This window comes from Eucyclogobius newberryi, unplaced genomic scaffold, assembly GCF_026437365.1.
Source record: "Eucyclogobius newberryi isolate DKJ021-1_F unplaced genomic scaffold, fEucNew1.0.hap1 SCAF_5, whole genome shotgun sequence".
Classification (NCBI taxonomy): domain Eukaryota; kingdom Metazoa; phylum Chordata; class Actinopteri; order Gobiiformes; family Gobiidae; genus Eucyclogobius; species Eucyclogobius newberryi.
In genome coordinates this window covers 14930427-14954442 of record NW_027316167.1, presented here as the reverse complement: position 1 = coordinate 14954442, position 24016 = coordinate 14930427, and the positions used below count along the sequence as shown (strand labels likewise).

The 24016-nt window shown below is 38.2% G+C and overlaps 1 protein-coding gene across 4 annotated transcripts in view; it reads left to right on the top strand.

The window, feature by feature from the left end:
* LOC140381693 (protocadherin-9) overlaps window positions 1-24016 on the top strand; it is a 281734-nt gene that overhangs the window by 66235 nt on the left and 191483 nt on the right. For 2 of the 4 annotated variants that reach the window (XM_072465804.1, XM_072465802.1), the window contains exon 2: window positions 4449-4550. The exons of the other annotated variants lie outside the window; for them this stretch is intronic. In XM_072465804.1, coding sequence (XP_072321905.1) covers window positions 4449-4550 — 102 coding nt within the window. The remainder of the gene's footprint in view (window positions 1-4448; window positions 4551-24016) is intronic. 4 annotated transcript variants of the gene reach the window in all.

Genomic DNA, 24016 nt, shown 5'->3' with positions numbered 1-24016 from the left:
TAGGGAATATATTTGTACCAACAGTTTAAAATATATGTCAGTTATTGTAATGTCTCAGTGTTCTGGCTTTAGTGTATCAAAAATATACACTACACCCTTTCTGAATGAACATCACGGAGGTTGCAGGTTCAAACTTTTGAAAAATGGAAAAGCAAACATCTGCACAGTTAAAAATACAAAAAACATGCAATCACACAGGAGGAGAGATACACTTTAATATTTGTCTCAGCAGTTACTCAGTATTCAGATTGCTGGTGTGAGCGCTTCTTCGACCGTGGGCAGTTGGCTGGAGTGCTGCGCAGCATAATGACTAAAAGCCACTTCTCCTTGTTTAGCTTTTGCCGCGGGCGCTACTCGCAGTCCACTCCCCTGCGATCTAAGAGGTTTGCTGGGTTATATCGCTCTAGCATATCCGTCATATATTTAGGACCTGTGCCATGTAGAGATTTATAAATAAGTTGCTCACGGGGAACCTGCTTTAAGCATGGGTGAAGAGTATATCCTTTTGAGCTTGTAGCAACTATTCATTTGAACAAAGCCATGCGTATGAAGTCTTTTAAGGAGGTCGCTGGCAGTAATCAATTAGGTTTGATTTGAAAAACATCCCTTTCTTCATTTTTTTGTTTGAGACTCATTCCGTTACAAGGCCCTCAACATTAGCAGTGATTTATGCAGATCAAATTGGCAAGATTTGTGTGCTTTCAATGTTAAAATTGAGCCAATTTAAAGCTTACATTCCTGGACTTGTCAATTGCATTACAGCCAACTAGAAACCTTGAGAGACTTATTACTAGCGTGTAAGGTTAATTTTGTTTGTTTATTTGCTTATGAAAGAGTGTGAAAACAGAGAATTTGATTGCAACCAAGAATTAGCATACCACCAACAAATCTAATAATATGGCAGGATGACAGTTTTATGCATTATTGAAGTTCTGACATGATTCAAATGAAATGAAAATCAAACACTACTTATCATTCACCGCACCTTCAGTAACACTGTAGTTAACGGTCAATTATTTAGAGTAGTAATCCAATAAAAGAAGCGGTAGCTGTGGTTGCTGTCCATGGTGCTGATTTTGTGCATATTTAATCTCCTGGTGAGCCAGTTTATTTCAGCACAGTGAGACTAATCAGACATCACACACATCTCGATCTCACAATAAGAAAGGTTTTCTCAAAAATATGTTTTTATTCATTGTTTTATCTCAAAGTGAACCGTTAGATAAGTGCATAAACAGTGCTAATGCAACAATTGTATGTATCGTAGCATTTACACAATTTTTATAAGTGTCTATAGATTGCGTTCACATTCTAGAGTTTGATGAATACCTAATCATGGTGGGCAAGGGTTCTACTGTAACTCTACTCTATTAACAAACATAGATATCCACAAATGTTTCTCCGTCTTATCAATTATTTGGTATTGGCTTCACAAACTTGTCAATTTACTCTTTTAAACTCTTTTCAACTGACAACAATCATGTCTTTGGAGTTGAATAACGGCGAACAGAGAAGACGCTGAATACTGATTATAGAGATATGAACCATACCAACCAAGGTAAAATAATCTGCAATCTGTCAGTTAAGCAGGAACCTCCAGTTTATGTTTAAATCGAGGCAGTTTAGAAGGTCATAATGTGATTTAGTAGGAAAAAACAACAATGCACAATTACTACACTCCTAAATTATTGGATATAGTTTATATTATATCATTAACACTAATCAATAATACTGTAGATCAGCGTCTGTGAGTTAAACATCTTCCCACTAGAACAGGATTTTTCAGGTTATTATAATATAAACAGCACCATGCAAATCCACAACATTGAACATTAGCATTTCCGGAGTCTTGGGAGTGGATCAAAGCCATGTGCACTACATCAATCTCAATATCTACATTGGCGCAAACTCACACTTCATGTCAAGGGTTTTCACCACAATCTCTGAGACGTTCTGCAATGAAAAATGCTCAATTATAAAGTGGCCAACTCCTCTGTATCACTTATCTTTCAGGTGACGAATCGCCAGTCACTGACAAATAATATCATATTCAGAGCACTTCACACCATAGGACTTGTGTTAATTAGGTCAGACAAGTGCAAAATATTGAAAATTATGTGCATGATAAAAATACTTTGAGTACACAGTGAATGTTCTTAGTTCAACTCAGTCGAGTCAAGATACATGCAAATATAAAACCTATTTTAATAAGAAAGAGAGGGCCATTGGTCATAAACTGGCTTTAGCTAACTTTTTAAAAATACATTATCAACAGCCTAAATAATGTTCCAATATCACATGCACAATTTGTTTGTGTAGCTTGCTAAATCTGTCGAGTCATACAAGGTGAATATAGGCAAAGCAGGATTGTCATAAATCCTGAAGGTTGAAAGTGTATCCATAAGTTAACATGATTGTTTTTAATTAATTCTAATGTAAATCAGGGACTTTGCATAGACAGCACACAACAAAATATTGTCATAAAACACTGTCTTAATTAACATACAGCTTGTGTTAGCAAATAGTGCCTCTTATCAAGTTATACTTGTATGTTAACATAGCGCGAACAGAGAAAGACGCTCACATGCTGCTAAAATTGCCACATGTGCAAATCTCAACAATTACTTTTTTAAACCCATCTTATTCTACGCACAGCATGAAAATACTGCAAAATGAGTTCAAACTTTAGCTGCCCAAGAAGACACCTGTGCTTGAAGTGCTTTTTTCTACTACTAAATAACACTGGGATTGGAAAAATAAGAAAATAAAAAAACATCTATAAGATTTACTTTATATCAAAAATGGTAAATGATGTTCCATTAGCCAGCCAGGCCTGTGTACTTTGAATGTCTGCATGTGCTTGCACCGCGGGGCATGGGCTGTATTGACTGTTTTGGTGTGAGTCATACTATGGGAACTGCTTCATGCCGGTCACACCAGAAAGACTGGCACTGCTCCAGTATTTTCTTATCAAACATACAACTACCTCATATGTTTATGCTGTGGCTGAATAAAGTAGAGTTTTTGTTTTTTTTGTTATTGCATGGGCTCCAAAAGTAAACAGATAGAGAATAAAACGAGTGAGTCGCGGATTTATAGCTGAGCGTCTTAAGTACGTAAGTTGGCAGGACAATATGGTGTCTGCTGATAAGGACTTGGATGGGTTTTAGTGGTGTTGTGCGATAACCCGGCTACTCCCTTTCTCTTTACTCATGCTCCTCCGTGTTGTTGTTGGTCATCCGAAGTCAGTTAAAGACAGTGATTTATGCCTGGGGCTGGGTGCCGCACAGCCTCATTACACACCGCCATTTTGAGAATCAGCAGATAATTACAGTATACATCATAGACCTCATGGGGCTCCACAGATTCAGTCCATTCCACCGGCCTGTCATTTAGGGCCATAGAGCCTGGGGAATGAGAAACACTATGTAATATATTACACCCCAATATCATTTTTTTTTGGGAACTCCCGCTGCAGCCTCATGGTGGTATGAGGAAATGGCATTTTTAACTCTGCTTCAGTGAATAATCATTAGGATTTTTGCACAAGGTGTGTCGTCTTCTTAACCGAAAGCAAAATCCCAAATGGCTCTTGTGTGGGCAGTAAAACACTGTGCAACATGCGCAAAACAACAATAAATAGAAATCTCGTGCCATTAATGTGTCAACCTTTAAAACATATTGCACATTTGGCCTCTGCAAACTAATATTTTTCTTTTGTAATAACAGTTATTACAAGAGCCGACCGACCCCTGTGTGAATGTTTCTGTACCGGTTTTTGGAATATGTAATGTGTCTCTGTCTGACTTACTATTTTCATCATTGCAGGGTTGCTAGAAGAATCGATACCTGCTAATACTAGTATCAAAACTGGATTCTCATTTGAAAAAGTATCAATACAAAAAAAAAAAACAGTTATGACCTTTCCTGAATAGGTTTAGAATGGTCTGGATCTATATCAGAGCTATAAAGACTGAATGGTAATCTTTTGTGTTGAATGCTGAATTATATTGTCTAAAAATGTGTGTTTAATATAATTGTGGATTCAAAATAAAAAATGGTACTGTGCCTTTTCCATTGTATCTTAACAGTGTAAGATTAGAATATTTTTTCTGTTGTTCAACCCTAAGTTTGTTAATTCCCCGGGTTTACCTTTGATTTATTTGTGGGTTTAAAAATATGCTCGTATTATTAGATTATGTTTTCTTTCCTTGAGTTTAGGCATAGGCTACAGACTTGATGTATTAAATCCTTTCCTCAAAGTGCATTTGTCATGTATTTTGATTGTAACCAGACGGTATTGCATCACTTTTCACCCAAATGTGAATAACTGGGGACGTGTGATCCCTTAATATGTGCCAATAATGACCTATAACTAAATGTGCACACACTAAATAAGAGTTAGCAAAGCAGTTTATCTAACCGCCTGTTTTCGATCTTCCACAAAGGGGACATTAACCCGTGCCCGAACTGAACTGAACCCTGAGTATCTGGACCTCCGCCCCCGCGCTGAGCTCAACCCTGAATACTGGACCCCTTGCACCCCTTTAGTGAGTACCCTGCTCCCATCTCTCACCCAGTAACCATCAGCTCTCTCAATGTAGTGTGCAGTCGACACCATGTTGTGTCCCATTTTGTTTATGCATGCTCCATCTCAGTCTCAGCTCCGGTATGATTTGGCCTGGAGCCTCTGGTTTTCTCACTCATGGCTCTATCTTCGTGCTTAGCTTCTGCCTCTGTGTTCCTGTAAAAGCTCTTTATCATCGTATTCCCCATGTAATGTTTAAGTATCTTGCCTTTTAGCTACAGTGACATATTGTGCTCACACCGTCATTAAATTCAGCGGCTTAATGTGATGCTAATATTTGTGCAATTTTTTTACTTGAGTAATAAGTATTTGTCTCATTACCTCGCGCTCTCAAACACAGTGCCTGATAGTCATCTGGGGCTGCTGGAGCTGTGTGCGCGGGTGCATCTTAATGATGTCAGTTTTTCTTACCCTGTTATCAGCTCCACTATATCAACATGAGGGAGGCAGGGCGCTTTAAACTAGAAACACATATTATTACGCCTATCTGTCTTTACGGATGGAGATCCTTTAAGACAATCAGGCCTCTTCCTGGGCCAGGAAAGACAATTGTTTATGGTTACTCTGTAGAACATCTTATCTTATTGACTTGCATTAGCTGCTTTTTTTCCTTTATTTTCTTTTTCCATTTGAATCCGGTCTATTTGTGAAAAAATACCATATCTATATTGAAATGGGATAAGGAAAGATGTATTTTATTTGACTTATTGACAAAACTGCCTTTTTTTTTCTAGAGATTTGTATTTATTTTATGCATGTTTTTTATGATGTAGATCTTTTTTTTTTGCATCTATTCACCAAACTAAGCCTGGTCTATTGTTGAGAGTCGATTTACCACAAAGACTGGGACTAGTTTCTTCAACAATGTCAGGAAACATGGCCCACAAAACCTAAATATGTACTTTAGGAACTCACTATTTGGACTCTTTCTTATCTTTTCTATGAGTTAAGTTCAGTCTTAAGTGCTGTGTAAGTATTTGCATCAGAGTTCAAGGTCTTTGCATAGTCATTACCGAAAGTAGGTGGGAGTCAATTTGAATAATATTATGTAATTTTCATCCTTCATGTGTCCCTTTTCTCATTCAGAGCTATGTTATTGCAGACACTTGTTGGGTGTAGTTGAAGGGCACGTCTCACTGCTTGGATTAAAAATATTTTGAGCTTTGTCTTTGTTCTACCTGTGATTCTGAGGTTTTTAAAATATAATATGCAATTAGTTGATCAGTGGCATTACAGCTCACAATTAAAAGGACCAGAGAACACTTTGGGAAGAGCCTTATTAAACAGTTTGTAGTTTGCAGATAAACCCATATAAGCTTGCTGTGCCTTGCATTAAAAATTCATCACCTGTTGTTTTCCCCTGCGTCTGCAATTAACAAATAGGGAAAACAACACGGAGGTACAGTAAACACAGGGATGCTAGGAGATTAAGCTCCCAGGTACAGCTTAGCGCCGCACACTGATTTGAATGTACTTATTAAAGCCGCTGCAGCATGTAAAATTTATGTGGATACCAGGGATGTCGTTTAATTAGTTAACACTTTAGTTTCCCAACGTTTATAGAAACATTTTCCCTCTATAGATGGTAATTATGCGATGGCAGAACGTGAACATGCAAACCTTTAATGTGATCTAAAGGCTGGTATCCTTCCGTACGCATTTTCATTGGGAGAGCCACAAAACATCACAAAAAACATGGCAAGTTTTGATTGGCTGAAAATGATTGCACAGAAATAACATCAAAGCCTCATTAGAAAACATTAACGCGTAATCGAAATGTCTTGAATCTAAAGCAGGAATCATCAACTTCATTTTTTAGAATATAACAAAAACTAAAATACAAAACTGGGCTGACTAGAGAGAAACGTTGTCTTTCTCTACTCTTTGCCACACAACAGTTTTAATATTTCTGGAAACGTGTCACTGCTCGATCAAACCTGTGAGCAGAGTGGCCTTTTGAATCTGTTCATAAGTAAACTTTTAATCTAGTGATTTGACATTTCTCCCAGAGCGTTATGGACCTGTTCGATGATATGTGGAACAGTCTGTGTTTTGTGTCCCCTAAAGGTTACACTGCAGTCAATATTTGGACTTTAGCCTGATTTAATGAACAGAATTTCTCTGAGATCTCCGCTAAGCTGTATTCAATGCTGGATCTCTCTGGCTTCGTTAAGGCTCTGGTTGTTTGCTTATTGGCTCTCACTGGACTAAAACGACTCAAAGACACAAATACACTGTGTTTCCACTGCCAAACTTGCTTTCTCTAAACCCAAGAGGGAACGATAACTCTTATTATCGCCTCAAAGCAAGATGGCCGCAGCGTCCCCACTCAGCAGCCCTATTAAGTTTCCAGACAGTTTTATTGTATTAGTGTTCGATAATTTCCTCTCCTGTCATTGCAGCTGCATTGGGGAGTTGTTGTATGGTTCAGGGCGTGGACGAAAAGTTGCAAGATTTGACTTGAAAAGGCACAGGTGGCCGAATTGATTGCTTCTTATGTTTTGGTGAAAGAAGTGTGATGTCACTAATCACTGGAATTGCCTGGAGAATAATCCAATCATGTCACGGCAAGGACGTAATTAAGTATGGCAGATTTTGATGGAGAAATATACTAGATGGAGGTCACCTTGTACACAGACAACATCCTATTGATTTTTGGCATGTTTCTACCCTATTATTCTAATCCTATTAATTACATCATGGGTTTTATTGACCATATATTGCAGCTGTTGAAGGTCAGATCCTAGTGTACTCAGTGTTACACCCCAAGCCTGGATACATTTTTTAATGTAATGAACAAATAAATGAACAAATAAAAACATGTAATTTAAAGATGCTAAGGCTGAGCAAAATAATATGTCTATTTGCCGTAACCCGACCGACCCGGTACGAAACTAGCCAACTGAAAAAAAAATATCGGCATTTTGTTGAAAAAACGTCAAAATCTTTTATTTTTCAATTATTTCGCTGACTCACAGACCGGTCTTTCCTAAACCGCCGTGTCGAATATTTTTATCACGTTGGTGAACCTGTCTTTCACCCCAAAGAACTGATAAAGCATTACGCAACATATGTGCGTCTTCATTATTCAGTCCTCCACATGCGTCTGTAACAGAATAGAACGCGTGCAAGTGTCTTTATATTGCTTTTTACAAGTTAATTTGTCTCATTCGTGTCTGACGTGTCCATAGGACATGTGTTTCTCTTTCACGGTGTGAAATTTGACCTACGTAATGCATTCTGGGATTGAAACACGCCCAGCAGCGTCATCACAACAAAGATGGCGGCGCACGTGTCCCCCGCATGTTCCCCCGCTCGCCTTCACTACCAAAATAAAGGATAGCGGCGGACAAAAGGTTGATTGAAATATCTTAAAATTGTGAGATTTAGTCTCCCGATCGGGTTGATAGAGACGTTTTCCGTCATTGACTGTTGATGCCTTCAAGGTAAAAAAAATAAGAATTTGCCTACCGTCCGACCCACTTGAAAAATGTTGACTCGGGTTACAGCAAACAGACAATTTATTTGGGGTAGCCTAACCTAAAACTACTAAAAATAAAGTGAATAGGTCAAATTTAAATTACAAATAAGCAGACAGAGTAGACTTATTTCAATGTATCTACAGGGATGGCCGATATATCGATTCCAGTATTGGTATTGGCCGATATTGACCAATCTTTACTGAAACCAGTATCAAAAAATCAACTGATATTAGTTGCTGATATTTTGGGGGAGTCTGTGAGACTTCATGTGTCATTCCCAGTTGAAAATACACTAATCAATAAAAACAGAAAGAGAAGAGTAACTAGGGTAAAAAGACTTTAGGGATTTTGAAATATTGGTATCGGCAAGTATGGATTATCTGCCACAGCAGCAAGGCAAATATCAATTCAGTATTGGCTCAAAAATCCATATCGGCCCGTCCCTAGTCAGGTACAGATAAGCAAAGAATTTAAAAATACACGAGCGTAAGACATACATAAAACAGGTTTATTTCCATTGTGAATTTTGTTCTCTAACAAACGAAACAAACACAAAACTCTCAATAAAGTTAAATAAAAACTTGAAAATGGAAAGGCACACATTAAATAACGTAGGCATTTGCTGGTATTTTTGTTTTTTAAGGAATGTTCATACAGTATTTTCTCATTCGATTAAACAGCATTGAATTGTTGCAATCTGTTTGGTTGTCATCATGTATGCATATGGTCTGTGATCATTTTACAAAGTTCATATGAGCCTTTTTTTCGACAGCACATGTGACGTCATGACTGCTGTGAAGAGCATAGAGGATATTAATGGATTCAGCTTCTTGTTAATTGGTAATATTTGTGGTGAGAACTACACAATCAGGAGGACTGTACAATCAAAATATAGTCAATATGTGGTTAATTGCCATGGTAACGGTGCTATATTCTCATCACACTAACGAATACAGCATCACTAGTGTTTTTCTAAATTGTTCACCCTCATCTACTGTTTGAAATATGTTTGTCAATAAATAGTTACATAAAAATACAGTTTTAACAGTCATTACGGTAAATTGCGTCTTACAAGCCGTCTATATAGGCTGTGTTTGTCTCCATGGAGATGTTATTGCAGAGAAACTTGATATTTTAGTAGCAGTTTATCAAATATGTTGTGCTAATTGAGTTGTGTCTCTTGAAGTACTTCCATCTCTCTATGACTTGTTCAGGTTTGGCAGCGGCTGGGATGATGAAGGAAGCTATTTATTAGCCCATGCTGTTTGTGTGTTAGTCATAGGTCTCACATGACTTCACTCAAATGCAGATCATCAGTCAGATGCAAATCTTTGCTGCTGCTAAGTGTGGTCACGTTGTGCAACTCTGAGCACCAGAGGTAAAGCCAGGTTGTTTTCCATTAGGAAGGTCACGCTATTGATCTCCCCAATGCTGTTTTGAAAATTAACGGTTTCTATAAAATGGACCTTTACAACAACCAATGAACAAATAGTTAGCGATGGTGTTTTTAAGGGCCAATGCAATATCTGTGTGACACGTTTTAATGAGCTTGACAGTGTGCTCTTCAACTTTTCGGAATATTTGAATTCAAACATTGTTGATTTGTATCCGTCCATCCATCCATTTTCTACCGCTTGTTCCCTTTCGGGGTCGCGGGTGACTGGCGCCTATCCCAGTGACTTCGGGCCTTAGGCGGGGTACACCCTGGACAGTGGCCAACTTGTCGCAGGGCCAACACAGAGACATAGACATTACAGACAGTTTACGCTCACATTCATTCACTAGGGCCAATTTTTAGAGTCGCCAATTTCACCTAACACATGCATGTCTTTGGACGGTGGGAGGAAGCCGGAGAACCCGGAGAGAACCCACGGTAACACGGGGAGAACATGCAAACTCCACCCAGAGAGATCATGTGATGTTGGTCTGGTCCGGGAATCGAACCCATGATCTCCTTCTTGGGAGGCAAGAGCGCTAACCGCCTTTGCCACCGTGCACTATTTGTATCCGTATATAATTTTTTTCTAACATATTCTAGATTAAGGAGACAATTGAAATCCACAAACGTGCCCACGGGAGAAGGGGGCCTTTTCATTGTCACGCACCAGGGAAACTGTCCTAAAGAGGTCAGACTGCAGATGGCGCCGTCGTCCTAATTCTACCAAACCTTGTCTTCTGCAGTTGACCCATCATCCAGTCATCATCAGCCAAGCGTGCGTGTTTGGGGTTGAGTGAAATGTTCCACTACATCACTCAAATGAATAATCTCACCGTCCTCCCACTGGGCCTTCTGTTAAAGTTTGTATTCCGGCATATGCAACAAGGCCATTGTCAACGCTCTGAATGGCCCTGTGCGAAACAGCTAAAATAAATAAACCAGACTGAATCCTTTGTTGCGTAAATGTTATTTTCTGCAACAAAGCGTTTGGGTGAAATTTGGCGAGTGCGGCCATGTTTCTGTAGATGTGTCGTCGCAGGAGCAGGTGAGATCCAACTGTGATACTGTGGGAGCTGCAGTTGTCATTGTGTTAGCTCAGTCCACGTCTAAATCAGGTGCGGTGTGAAGCCTCGCCGACTGTGGAGTGTGGAAATGTGATAAAGCAGAGAGCAGAGAGGAGAGGCCCTGGGCTATGGGGCGCTATGGAAACACACTTATGCCTGACTTGTAAATGACATCCCCTCCCCATGTCGCAACGCTGTGAATGGAAGGTAACAGAATACATGTACTCGAGTATTAAGTAAAAACAGTATAAGTAAAAAATAATTCTAAAATAAACAGAAACATCTAGTGTAATCTGCCAAACAAGTGTATAAAGTGATATTTCTGCCTTTTTGTGGTTATGTTTTCTGTTTTGTGCGATACTTGAACCTTAACTAAAACTAAAAAGGTGCATTTCAGCATATTATTAATAAGGTATTTGTCTTTGTCAATATTGCCTTGTCTCAAATCTCATAAAATGATCTAACATTTGTGACATTAGTAGTAGATGTGTTATTACTATTGAATGAGTAATTCAAATAATATAAATGGTAATTATAGAATTAGTATTTAGTAGCAGTATTACCAGAAATAGTAATGTACTTTGTACACAGATTTACAGCACAAACTCCTTCTTTAGCAGCTTAAACTGACATAATAGGCATACCATTAAAGTTTAGCCTTGGGAAAAGTACATTTGTTTATATTACACACCCACAAAGTAATATTATCTGCCCTTTTCTTCAAAGACTCTCGCCCTATGTCAGCTCTCATTATAAACATTGCTTCTTGTATTTCATTGAGGATCGTAGATGTCCAGCGCTTACAGACAAATCAATAAATGCCATAAATCTTTCATACACACGCTGGGTTGTGATGGATTTATGTATCGTTGTTGTTACTGACGACAATGTGTGTGTTTGATTGTGGATTCAGTGTCATTTGGCAAAATCAGTTGGATAATAGTCACTGACATTAGTTTGAGGGGAGGAGGAGGAACTAAAGACCCATTGTTAATTTATTTGAAAGCTTAGATTAGCACCAAATCTGTTGCTAAAGTGATTTAAAAAGGACACCACTTTTAAAGACAACTGAAGTAGTTTGTGAAAGTGCAAAGTTAGCCACAGGCTGAGAGCAGGGGGCATTAGTGGAGTGAGGAGTAATGGCAGCGCCCTGGATTAGGCTGCACTGTCTCTGTACGGCACACTACTTACTCTTCTCCTGTTTGACTTTCTCTGAAGGTCACTATGGCCATTAGCTCGATCAGGCTAACACCACGCTCCACCTCTTACTCCACTCCACTCATCTCCCCTCTTTTCTCCTCTCCTTGCCCCTTGCTCTCCGGATGGATGTGGCACGGCTAAATGTATCTGCAAGCAAAAGCGAAATCTGAGATGGCTTTAGAGTTGATAAGTGTGAGTTTTATCAGGATTAGCTTCAATTTTGGATGTCATTTTCCAGGAATGGCTAGAAGTATTTCAATAGGTTGTGTGTTCTGGGCTGGAGAGAGGTCCGAATTGTATATTTAATATTAATAACAGTAAATCTTCCACTGAAGGTGGTATGTCCCCTGCATGATTCTATGGGAACTTTGTAACACTCTTCATGGACATGTTTTATGACATACTGTGTAATATCATAGTCAAAGAAACAACATTTATGTACATGGAAACAAGCAGGCCATATATGAGGGAACTTTGTCAGTATGCAAGCCTGCTCATTGTTAGAATGCATGTTTTTCTAGGGTTTTCAGACCAATAAACAAAAATTAAAAATATATATTGCACCTTAATTTATTTTATATTTTATTTATGTATTTATCATAATGTAGGGTTTACGTTGTTTTATTTACCTGGCTGTTGTTTGTACTTGGAAGCTACATTATTTTGAAGGACAATTCCAATTTTTGGCTACCTCTGCCCCGCTCTCCTGGACCCTCTGTACATTTCAGCGCCTCGTCTTTATCCTCTTCCTTTGGCCCCTGTTTTATTAACAATGGAGCTGGTGGCTTGTGATAACTGGTCACTCCTCCAGGCTCTGAAAGGCAAGGACACTCTATTATCCTAGCAAGATGGATGGCTTGAAATATTGCCTGCAAGTGGTAGCGCCTGCCAAATCCTCCAATCTCAAAGCCCCTTTGTCTGTGACACGTAGGAACATTAGTGTGTGAGGGCCTGCTTCTCGGGCAGGAATACCCCTCTGAGAATACAACATGTTCCCGTTGACGGACAGTGCAGTGTATAGCTGAGAAAACCAGGAAATCATGTTAGTTCTCTATACAAGCAAACATTTATGAAGGACTTACTTACTTGTGTTGTGTAAGTGTCCTTGCATCCCGAGTATACGTCACATGACTAACATGATGCCAGTGGACAGCTGGTGGGCAGACAGCAGGTAACATAATTACTGTCCTAATTATTTGTGACCTTTGGTGCATGGCAGCTCCAGAAATGTCCAAGCCTCTGTTCAAGGCTGAGTATTCAGGAACATCAGTGCAGTATGTCAGTACACAGTAGAACAGAGAGGGGCAGCGCTATCTTTGCTGCTGTTAATATGAAGGCCAGCGCTTAGGAAAAAGCACTACTTCTGTGATTGTGTGTGTGGAAGCCAATCATATCACGTGAGCGCAGGGCAAAATGACCCTCCGCTACCCGCAGCAGTGCATACAATATAAACTATGGTGTGATAAGCCATCATATACAAAGAACAGGACTTTAGATTATGGCAACCTAAAAGAGCTCATTCAGCTGTCTGATTGGATGATCGGTGTGAGAATCAATAATAGGTTTTGCTGAACAAATTCTTCCAGAAATGTTGAGCCCACAATCGTTTTTCATCGTATCTATCGATTTAAAACATACTTTACCTCAAATTATACTTTTTGTGAAGCTCAAATACAATTCTAAGCGTAGAAAACTGCATTTTGCCAATATTTTGTAATACAAAGCAAACAAAATGAAAATCTAAATTGTTACTTAGTTTGTGTAAGAAAGATTTAAAATCGCTAGCATTTAGATCTGATGTCAGTTAATCTTTGAAAATGCATTAGAGTTTACTACATTTTGTTTTCATTCCTGAATATTGAACATTCCGTTGACATCAGCATTATAAAGGGTCTATACAAACATACTTTTGGTCAATATACAGAGAATATTTGAACACATGTATAGGTCAGATAAGTAATGTTTATTAAATATACATTTTTAAGAAACAGTGGCTTGCTTGTTTGAGATTCTTGTCCACTATAACCTGGATGTTGATGGTCTAATTCCAGCTACTTAGGTTGCATTGGGGTTGTCATAATGACATTCTACTTTGCTACTAAAGTGGATTTTAATGACTTCCTATTTACATTATACAAAACAATTTATTTTTATATGAATGAGAGGCCATTCCCCAATGTTGCTCAATTCATGCAGATGCACCAACATTTCAATCCTATCCAAAGGGTGATTAACACATTTGAGTGTAGAGATTCATTTAAGAGTACCTTCACACAAGTGCAATTCTGTTTAAATTTTCTAACGATCCTCTTTTAAGGGAAAGAAATCCCATAAAATCTCCATCTGGTGTCTTTCGTCAGGAGAAGTGTTAAGCCATGAAGTTTATCGCCGCCTGTGGGCTCAGTCTGCACATGCCACGCTCATCGGCCATGCTTTTTAATTGAATTAAGGAGCAGCGAGTGTGGCGTCGCTCTTATTGTTATCTCAGAGGTGTACAGAGGTTATTGAAGAGGGATGCATGTTAAGTCATTTGTTATCCCTGGCACTCTAATAAACATGTTAGCTTAGGGCCAGGCCGGCAGCTTGTCTGTGCAGCTCAGATTGATACTGCTGCCATATCTACAACTATCCTCCTCATTATAGTAAGAGGATGCTAAGGAGGAGACCAAACAAGCCAAGCCCCGAGACCTACTGGGATATACAGTAGTCTATCTCTCAGGAAAAGCCGTGATCATTTACATTTCCATTCATTTGTACAGGTTTAAACGGTAATGTAATTCTTTCATAACAATAGAGAAATAAAAGAGCGGTGAAAACAAACAATCTTGTTAAATATGACCATTAAAAAATGAGTAAATACATATTCTTTTAACATAGAAATCTGGATTAAAGCATTTGTTTAAAAATGGCATGATGATTTTAAAAACATGTAAATTATACCGTGGAATGGACAAATAAATACAAATAAATTACCGCATTTTCCGGACTATAAGACTTTTTTCATAGTCTTGGCCGGGTTGCCACTTATGCTTATATTTATACTTATATACTTATACCCCGGTGCGACTTATATGTGATATTATTTGTCATTTTCACACTTGCAACCGCATTTTACACTCCAGTGCGACTTATATATGTTTTTTTCTCTATTATGCATTTTTTGCTGGTTTTTTTAGCCGTTTTAAAAGTGTGGAAAGTGAATTGAAAATGGCCGTAGCACTTTTAGAAGTTTGCTTGTAAAACACATCGTAAATCCAACTGGCTTCTAGGAATTGCATTGACTATAAACAAAGTAATTTAACCCAAACCACTATTCCCAGTGCTTATTTTTCTGCTTGTGCGTGCTAGCCTGACACATATACTATAACCTCTTGGGTCTTTGTCAAGGAAGGTTTGATTTTACTAATTGGGACCAAAGCTGTTAATTGGAATTGTGCAAACAAGAATATAGAGAATCAGTGTCTCCAGGGAAATATGTGTTGAATCTTATTTTCCACCTTAACTCTCTAAATGCGGCTAACTGTTTGTTGTAACAACATGAACAACCAACAGAGAATTTATAATATGCAAAATAAATAGCGCCGCATTTTATTTGTTAAAGCCATGGTGGCATGTTGTATTTAAATGCACTTTGCAGCAATTAATAACCAGTGCAGTAAAACGAATGCATGTTCAAGCAACTAAAGCAATGGGGATATTTTTCCCAAACAACTAATCAATTGAAATAATTGAAGTAAATATGAATAAAAGTCAGAGGTGCCATAAGTAATGTAATACATATTTTTGGTTTGGAATTAACATTTTAACATAGGCAGACAAGTTGAATTTTATTGCACACATCTACAAAATATACTTTTTTTATAGTTAGAACCGGTTTAGACTTTTAAAATTATCCATATTGGCAGTGTTTCTTGTGCTGTGTGTGTGAGACATTTTTCTTTTCACAATGTTGTTACGTGTCAAGTATTTAATACAGTTTGTTTTGTGTCTTTTTAACTTTTTAACTGCAGATACAAACTTTATTGGATTGGCACAGGTTTCCGCTGCAAATTAATAATATTCATCTAGTTTAGATTTGGAGGTAAGATGTACTCAGAGACATTTTGAAATAATGTAAGCTTCAAATCACAGACATGAACATATTATGCACAGGGCTAGAATTACCTGTGGGTCTCTGAGTTTGCTGTAATACAAAAGTCAGGGAAATATTTACAGACAGAAATGTGGACGAATCGCACAGGACTTGAAACATGAACGATGTTATTACACTTTACCCAAGGTCCCTAGGTAGAGCTGATCTAAAGCCTCCAAATAAGGCTTTAGTCAGAGTTGGTTGAACAGCAGGAAGTGAGTGGGAATAAAACCACCAAGCTTCTAGTTAATAAGCTACTCGTTCTACCCAGCCTCTGCCGTGTCACCTCTAATGCTACAGTAGTCGTCTCCAAATGCAGTAAGAGCATCTTTGAACCGTGCCTGTCTGATCCCTGCTCCTGCTGTGCACGTGGCAAATACACAGAGCGCCGCGTAACATGAGATCATCATCAAAAGCAACACAAAACATGTAGTGAGTTTAAAAAAAAAAAAAAAAAACAGGAGCAATTTTCCCTGTCATTCGTGATACTGTATGTTGTCAGTTGTCAAGTTGAGGGGGGAAAAGCAACAACGACAATCTCTTAAAATCCTCATACCTGTAACTCGAAGCAGTTTGAACAGCAGGAGCACATGTCGTCGCTAAAGTAAATCAAAAAGTAAAACAGAGACATTTTATTTTAGCTTTTAAACAACGGATCAATCAGATCATTGTGCTGGCAGATGACTTTATTCATGACAAGTTAGCACAGATCTACTGTATGTAAAGAGATCTATTCAAATAATAGACATAACTGACTATAAAAGACAAACAAACTCATCACTTTTCTGGTGAATGGTCTGCCACCTTCTCGTCTCCATGGATATGCTATCGGTTTGGTTACATGTTCCAAAGTATGGCATTAAACTTCATTAAACCTTGCTCACAGTAAGATATTATTGAGCTGTAAAAACACTTAAATAAACACATAAATCAAAGATACATGAGTTTAATGACACACTGTTGAACATTTGAGATAAAGTAATATCCTGTCTATGGAGATGAGAAGAAGAGATTTATTCATGGAGCACATTTCATGCAATTGCATTACAAATTATAATATATAACAATCAGATACAAATATTTGACCTCCCCCTTTAAAACAACTATACAAAAGGTAAAACATTCAGACACATAGTGAGGCAGAGTAAAACATTACGAGCAACACTGAGCACATTATGTTTACAACGTGCTAAACTAAAATGTTTTCAGCTTTTTAAATGAACTGAGTGAAAGGGGCACATACAATTCCTGACAGTTGGCGGACCCCCAAGAGAAAGGTTTTAATAGTGTGAAAACAGGGAATAGTGCTGCATGTTTGGCAGGTTCAGCCTCCAGACGCTCTTTTATGTACAAATCTTGGGCAATAAAATTACATGTTGCAAATGACTGAAAGAAGACAACAACTATATCATGTTTGAGCCGTGTATTTGTGTTTGTATTTTTACCTGATCACAATAATAATCATCTCAAAAAACATAATACTATATGATCTTGGTCAATTGTGCACTCATTACAAATTCATGCAAACATTTCTGTGTCACATTTGGAGTCTATTTATTATGTGTGGCCGAGTTTCAGTGACAGAATCCAAGTTTCCGCGGTAACAGATGCTGCGGCTGCTTTTGATGTGCTGCCCACTTCTTAGGAGTCGAGCCGTCGAAGCCCGGGTGCTTACAAAATTTTTTGATATGTACTACATCCTCACATGCCATCAGATGAGTTGGAGTCCGTCCAGAAGGAGAGGAGGCTGAAGTTTGACCTGCAGCGCCGAGCGAGGAATGTTCGTTACAGGCGAAATGTAAAACTGCAAAAAGTACTGACAGAAATGAAAGTGATTAGGTAATAAGTGCAAGTGAGATCTATTCAAATTGTTTGCTTTTGTTGAGCAATTATATTTAAATATGTACCATGCGATCTGCTGCTTGGCTCTATGAAGTTAATGCCATACTTTGCAAATATCTCCATGGAGACAAGCAGAATTACAGTGTGGCTGCCTCAGAGCGTAAGAAGAAAAATCAAGATTCAAGATAGTTTATTTGTCCTGAAAGAATTGTGTCTGAAAAAAAAAACACATGAAACAGACAGAAAACATGGTATAGACCAGGCATATCCAAACTAGGGCCCGGGGGCCAAACAACAAAAAGTAGTTTTTACTGTGAAATTAGGAAAATTCAGGCATATTGATGTTATACCAACCTAATATTAATGTTCTAGGTCTTATTAAAGGTGTGGAGGCCCATCGCAATAACGTCAAATGCAACATTTGGAATGATTCACTTTGTCATTCAACAAATTCAACATTGTCAAGTTGTGTGTGGCCCTCTGCCCCGTTTAAGTTTCAAAATGCGGCCCTTGGTGAAAAAAGTTTGGACACCCCTGGTATAGACATTAGTGTAAAAATGTCACACATTTTTTTTTCAATTACAACTTATAACAAATAATAAGGCTACTGTTTTATAAACTAACTGTTAATTATTTTTTGGTTAAATATGCCCTGCGACGAGTTGGCCACTGTCCAGGGTGTACCCCGCCTAAGGCCCGAAGTCACTGGAATAGGCTCCAGTCACCCCCGACCCCGAAAGGGAACAAGCGGTAGAAAATGGATGGATAGATGGATAAATATGCTCTTCTAGAACAACAATGAGTAATACTTATACTTACTCATGCAAAATACACAGTATTCTGGACTTCTTTTATAAGAATCTCTGAGAGAATTTGACCCTCAGGTTAGAATGCTTTTCGTCCATTGACATAACATGTAAATTGAATGAGTTGTACAAGTCCAACACACTTCACTAAAATGTTTACAGTATATGCACTTGAATTATGAGTAATGCTGTAATTTCAGGAGAATAGTTTTAAAGGTCATGTGCTCTTTGGAGAAATACTTTGAATATGGTAATAACACCGAGCTTAGCATTGTGGCTATACACTGCACTCTCACGGTTCTGTGGATCTGATTTGCTGAGTTTACATTTCATCTGTTTGAATAGTGGACCGCAGAAATAATGGCTCATTATTTGTCAACCACAGGACTGCACTTTTCTCTGAATGACTTTAATGATAAAGGAAGAGGACGTATTGTAAGTCCTCTTTACTTTGCATTGCGTAACCACAGACTCACGGTAAGGTTGCAAAATGTATATTTGATGAAGTCTGCCCCGCTTTATAAATCTGATTGAAATTGACATGAGGAACCCAGGAGTAATGTGTGATGCGTCAGTATATTGAATTATACTATGATGTATGCCAATAGACAAGGTCAGGTCTAAAATAGCAAACATGCCCCCAAGTTTGAGAAACATTCTTTTTTGTGACGCTTATTGGCTGTAGATTATGTAGATTTTCTTTTAGTATGTTCTTTCTTTTTTTTACACAAAACTTAATCTTGAACATATGGTCTGTTTTCCTCTCCAGAGAATAGTCCGTTTCATCTTGTGACAGCATTAGTTGGTAAACCTATAAACGCCTCGGCCCATACACGGACTGGTGGCTGTGGCTAGCACTCAATGTCTCACAGCAAAAAGGTCACGGGTTCAACTCCAGGGCCCGGGGCTCTCTGTATGGAGTTTGCATGTTTCTACCCTTGTTTGGGAGGCGTTTCTTTGTTCTCTCCTTTCCCCCTACAACCCAAAACACAAACAATTGGTAAAATCCTCCCAACGAAGGTAGTCCTGACCAAGACCAGCTCAATATCTGTAGAGAATGAATTTCCCTCTCAAACGTTAATAAAGTGTAACTTATTTTGATTTATTGTGTTGAATGTGCTGCATTATTCAAGCAGAATAAGAAGGTCTCAGCTCGAACATGTGTGGGTGAAACAAAAAACTATTCCATGTATGGTTTATGATGCAGATTTAATGTTAAACTTAAACTACAAAATAAAATAAATGACCAGTTTGTCATATATTGAAAAATGAGTCAAGTATCTGTACATTTCAATCAGCCTTTGTCGAAGTTTAGTCAATGAGAACTATCTTAGCCAGAGTTCACACCTTACACACAGATGACCATAGAGAACCATAGAGTTGATTTATCTCGAGATCAGATGTTGGTTTGTCATTTCCACTGGATAATGCATGAACACAATCAGGAAACATCCACAAACCAACAGCAAACAACTAATAATAAGAGACTTGTCGCCTTACTCGCATGGGCTCAGGTGTGAAGGAAAACCAATTTCCAGCTAAATCAACAGTCCACAATGAGAAATATTCCAAGAAATTGTTGTGAATGTCTTGTTGTGACAGAAAGTCGGAATAACACAACCGTCAACACATTTCCTTTCCATCCTGATAACACTATTGTAAGAGATGTCAAGGTCAAATGAAAGGAAGTCAGTTAATTGATTAAAAACAAAAACAAAAAAGCAGCAAAAGTAAAATCTAAATGTGGTGTTTGGTATATCTGGCTCTTTATGACACACTATTTTTTCTTTCAGAAGGTTGGATGAAAAAGGCATTTTACTGTTGTTTTGTAGGGAACGATCATAAAACGGTGATGCTTCTTCACACAAGACTAATAACAATCTAATCAGCCATATGGGCCTCGTGGTGCACGTGGCAGAGGTGACAGTTGAAAGTAGCAAAATCCATCTTCTTGGGTAAAATGGTGCAAATGGCTGGTGCTGCTGGAGAGGTGTTGACTGGTGTAAATGTGTGAATGAGGCTGGAGATAGAACAGCTTTATCTTGTCTCTGTGTGTGCTGTGAATGCAGAGCTCTGGCACTGACCAGTCCCATTCACAGGTGTGTGTTTATACTCGTGAATTATATGCATGTGTTTGTATCATCTGTTGAATGCAAACAGATGTGAAACCTTGCACACAGGAGGACATTATTTTGTTGCCTGTTGCCTATTGTTTGGTTTAAAAAAATCTGTCGAATGCACGGTGAATTACCAGCAGCTGCAGTTACACCATCTAAAGTACAGTGAGATTATTTAAATATTTGATGGTATTTTCACATTTGATAAGAACTGTAATAACGGATAGAAGACTCTTTACCAGCTGAAGAGTTGTCAGATTTTCACTGTAGAAACATGTAGGGCCATACTGCAGAATCATTTAAAGTTTATAATGGTGTTAATCCACTTCAGTAGTTCAATAAGGGTAAATAAATACTGTTCCTCCATCAGTACCCACTCGGCTCTACTCTACTCATTGTTTCTGTTCCATTTCATGTGGTTCACTTTGTCACCAGAAAAATTAACTGAACCAAAAGAAAATAGTACATCCCCCTCAACAACAAACTAAAAAGTATTTGTAGTTCACAGGAATGTACAGTCATGTACATTTCAGTCACATATGGGAAATCAGAAGGTGCTTAATGTTTCCTGTTACATTGACTGTGTCTTTGTGATAAAGCTAGAATGGGATATTTCTTTGTGACACAAACTTAAAGTCACTTGTTGCATTTAAATCCTGTGTCAAATGCCTATTGATTCACCCACACACTAAATGTTTGTTCTTCTGAGCTCTTTGCTCACAAAAAGGTGACATTCAGTCCACTTGTACCAAGTTAACTTTAACCGGCACGTAAACATTCTTGCCAAAGCCATGTCTTACACCCATGTGAAAGACACACAGCCCAAACCTTGTTTTATGATCTTTCTTTGTCTTGAAGTACAAGAATGAATGAATGAAAAATGTACTGTCAGACGCATGCGCGTTCTGCAGGTAAATCATTGATCATGTGATATATTTTGGCTGGATCAGCTTGACACACACTGCTCTCGTATTAATCCCCATGCAGCGCCATGTAAATCCACGTCCATAGCCTTTTAAAAGAGATGTGGGGTTGACAGAGAAGTATCTGGCTGAACTACCACAGATGACGTCCCCAAACAACAGCCCCAGTTACACCAGCCCTAGACAACCCAAAACACCAGTAACACCACAAGCAAACTGCACTGGAGTCCACTTGGCATCGAACCGAGACCACTCCAAATAAGGGTTCTTTAGTCCGGACCATGTCAAAGCGTCCTCTTTCACACCCGCCCAAATGAACCGCTGTTCCCAAGATGAGTTAGAATGAGTCGAACCAAATGGTGTGTGAAAGAAGTATTTTCATTAATATTTCATGAACAATTATCTACATGTCTTCAATATGTTTCAATCAGATATTGATTATATTGATTAAAAAATGTGCTAATGTTTTCACAATAACAAAAATATCTATTTGAATGAAGTGAGCCAGAACTAGTTAGAAGTAACTAGAAGTTATTTGTAAAGAGTAGTAATCTATATTTAGTAAATAATATGATAAAGCTAACTTTACTATCCCTCTAACCACGTCTCCATTTACACATACAGTAGGTTTACTTTCTTACCATCTCTGGCTTATTCCTTTTTTAGATCATAGCTCACTTTTCCATTTGATGAATCATCCTTTGGGTCAATGATGCTTCTCCTGAGGCCTGCCAAACAAAATTAACTGCACAACTGACCCACGTGTGAACATTAAATCATAACAGAATTAAGCCACACCTTAAATAAATAAATGAATTCCCTCATATATATTTATAAATATAGAAAGTTCAAAAGCGTGGTCAGCTTCCATAGATCCTGGAGTCTTTGAAGGCATCATTAGCCGGTTTTATCAGCGCATTGACCCTAAAACCAGCACCTGAGGGGCCCGGCTGCGGTGGTGTGAGCGTGAGCGTGCAAGACTCCGATGGATGAAATAAGACTTTGAAGTGGATCCTCCATTTGAAGGATTATACATCAGGGATTTTGATTCATGCCCGTTTTTTTTTGTCCTGCGGGCTACTCATGCCCGTGTGGGTGGACGAGTTTTATTGTTCTGAAAAAAAAAAAAAAATACAATTATGCATTTATTTTCTCATATACAACTCTACAACCATATTCAACTAATGAGTAAAAGTTGCATGTTTGAGTCTATGAGGGGGTGTGAAAAAAACACAAGTGCACCCTCTGAGTGGGAGAGGGCAATTCACACACGCTATTCTCCAGAGACGACACGCTAATTATATTCACGATCTTTTAGACAAACACGATGAATATTCCCAGTCAGAGCTGCATGCAGACATGTTGTTGACTATAGTCTCAAAAAGTAAAAAAATACAAATGGTCTTTGGATTATAGACAAACATAAAAATATAAATACCTTACAATGGTTATTTTTTGATGTGGATGAAAATCTCATGACATACTCAGTGATGTTTCTTATGCATTTCACTAATCCCACTGCTGCCATGACCCAGTTTGCAATTGGAATTGGTGTCTACCCAATACTTGGTAATCCTTAAACATAATAGGGCACACTTGCTTCCTTCATGACCTATTTTTAGGAAAATAAGTATTTGTGGATGAGTCATCTGAGCCATGCCATTTGGAATATTAGTTCTTCTCCTTAAACAATCAAAATAAGGCTTATTATTTATTGCAGCCACCATAGAATGGAAAAGAAAGACAAAAACCTAGAGCAATTCTAGTTAAAGTTGTAGGTCAGAGGTTTTGTTTGTATAGCATGCATGCGTACAAAAAAATAAAATATTGTGATCGATAAATACACAGCTCAGAAAGCTTCAGATTCCATTTGAAGAAGGGCAGCAACTAATGATCATTTTGCATTTCAAGATGAAATCATGAATTTCCCCCGAAAAATGCCACTTATACTCCGGTGCGACTTATAGTCCGGAAAATACGGTAATGTATACATTTTCCGAGTGACTTTCGGGCAATTCCAGCTCAATTTGAGTTATAAAACGTATTTTCTCAGCTCATGGTGTGTTTTGTATTCTATGTATGGACTAGTAAACGATTATGCAATTACTAAATTAGTCACCGCTTATTTAAATGAATCAATTAACTAGTTGCAGCCCTAATTTTAAGTGAGCAAGTGTGAAAGAGGTTTGTGTTTCGTCCGTACATAGGCCTTCAGTCAGAAGTCTGTTATGTGTGAAGTTTTATAAATTAGACGCCATATAGAGAGACAATAATTGAAAAAAAAAAAAGCAAGATAGATAAGTTTGATCCATGCAAGCAGACCTTCAAGAGGCAGTACTGGAAAATAAAGTATGAAAAAAAAGCCGCTGAATCCACCCAGACCACTACATTTATTAAAACACCAGTAACAGTATTCACTTTAAA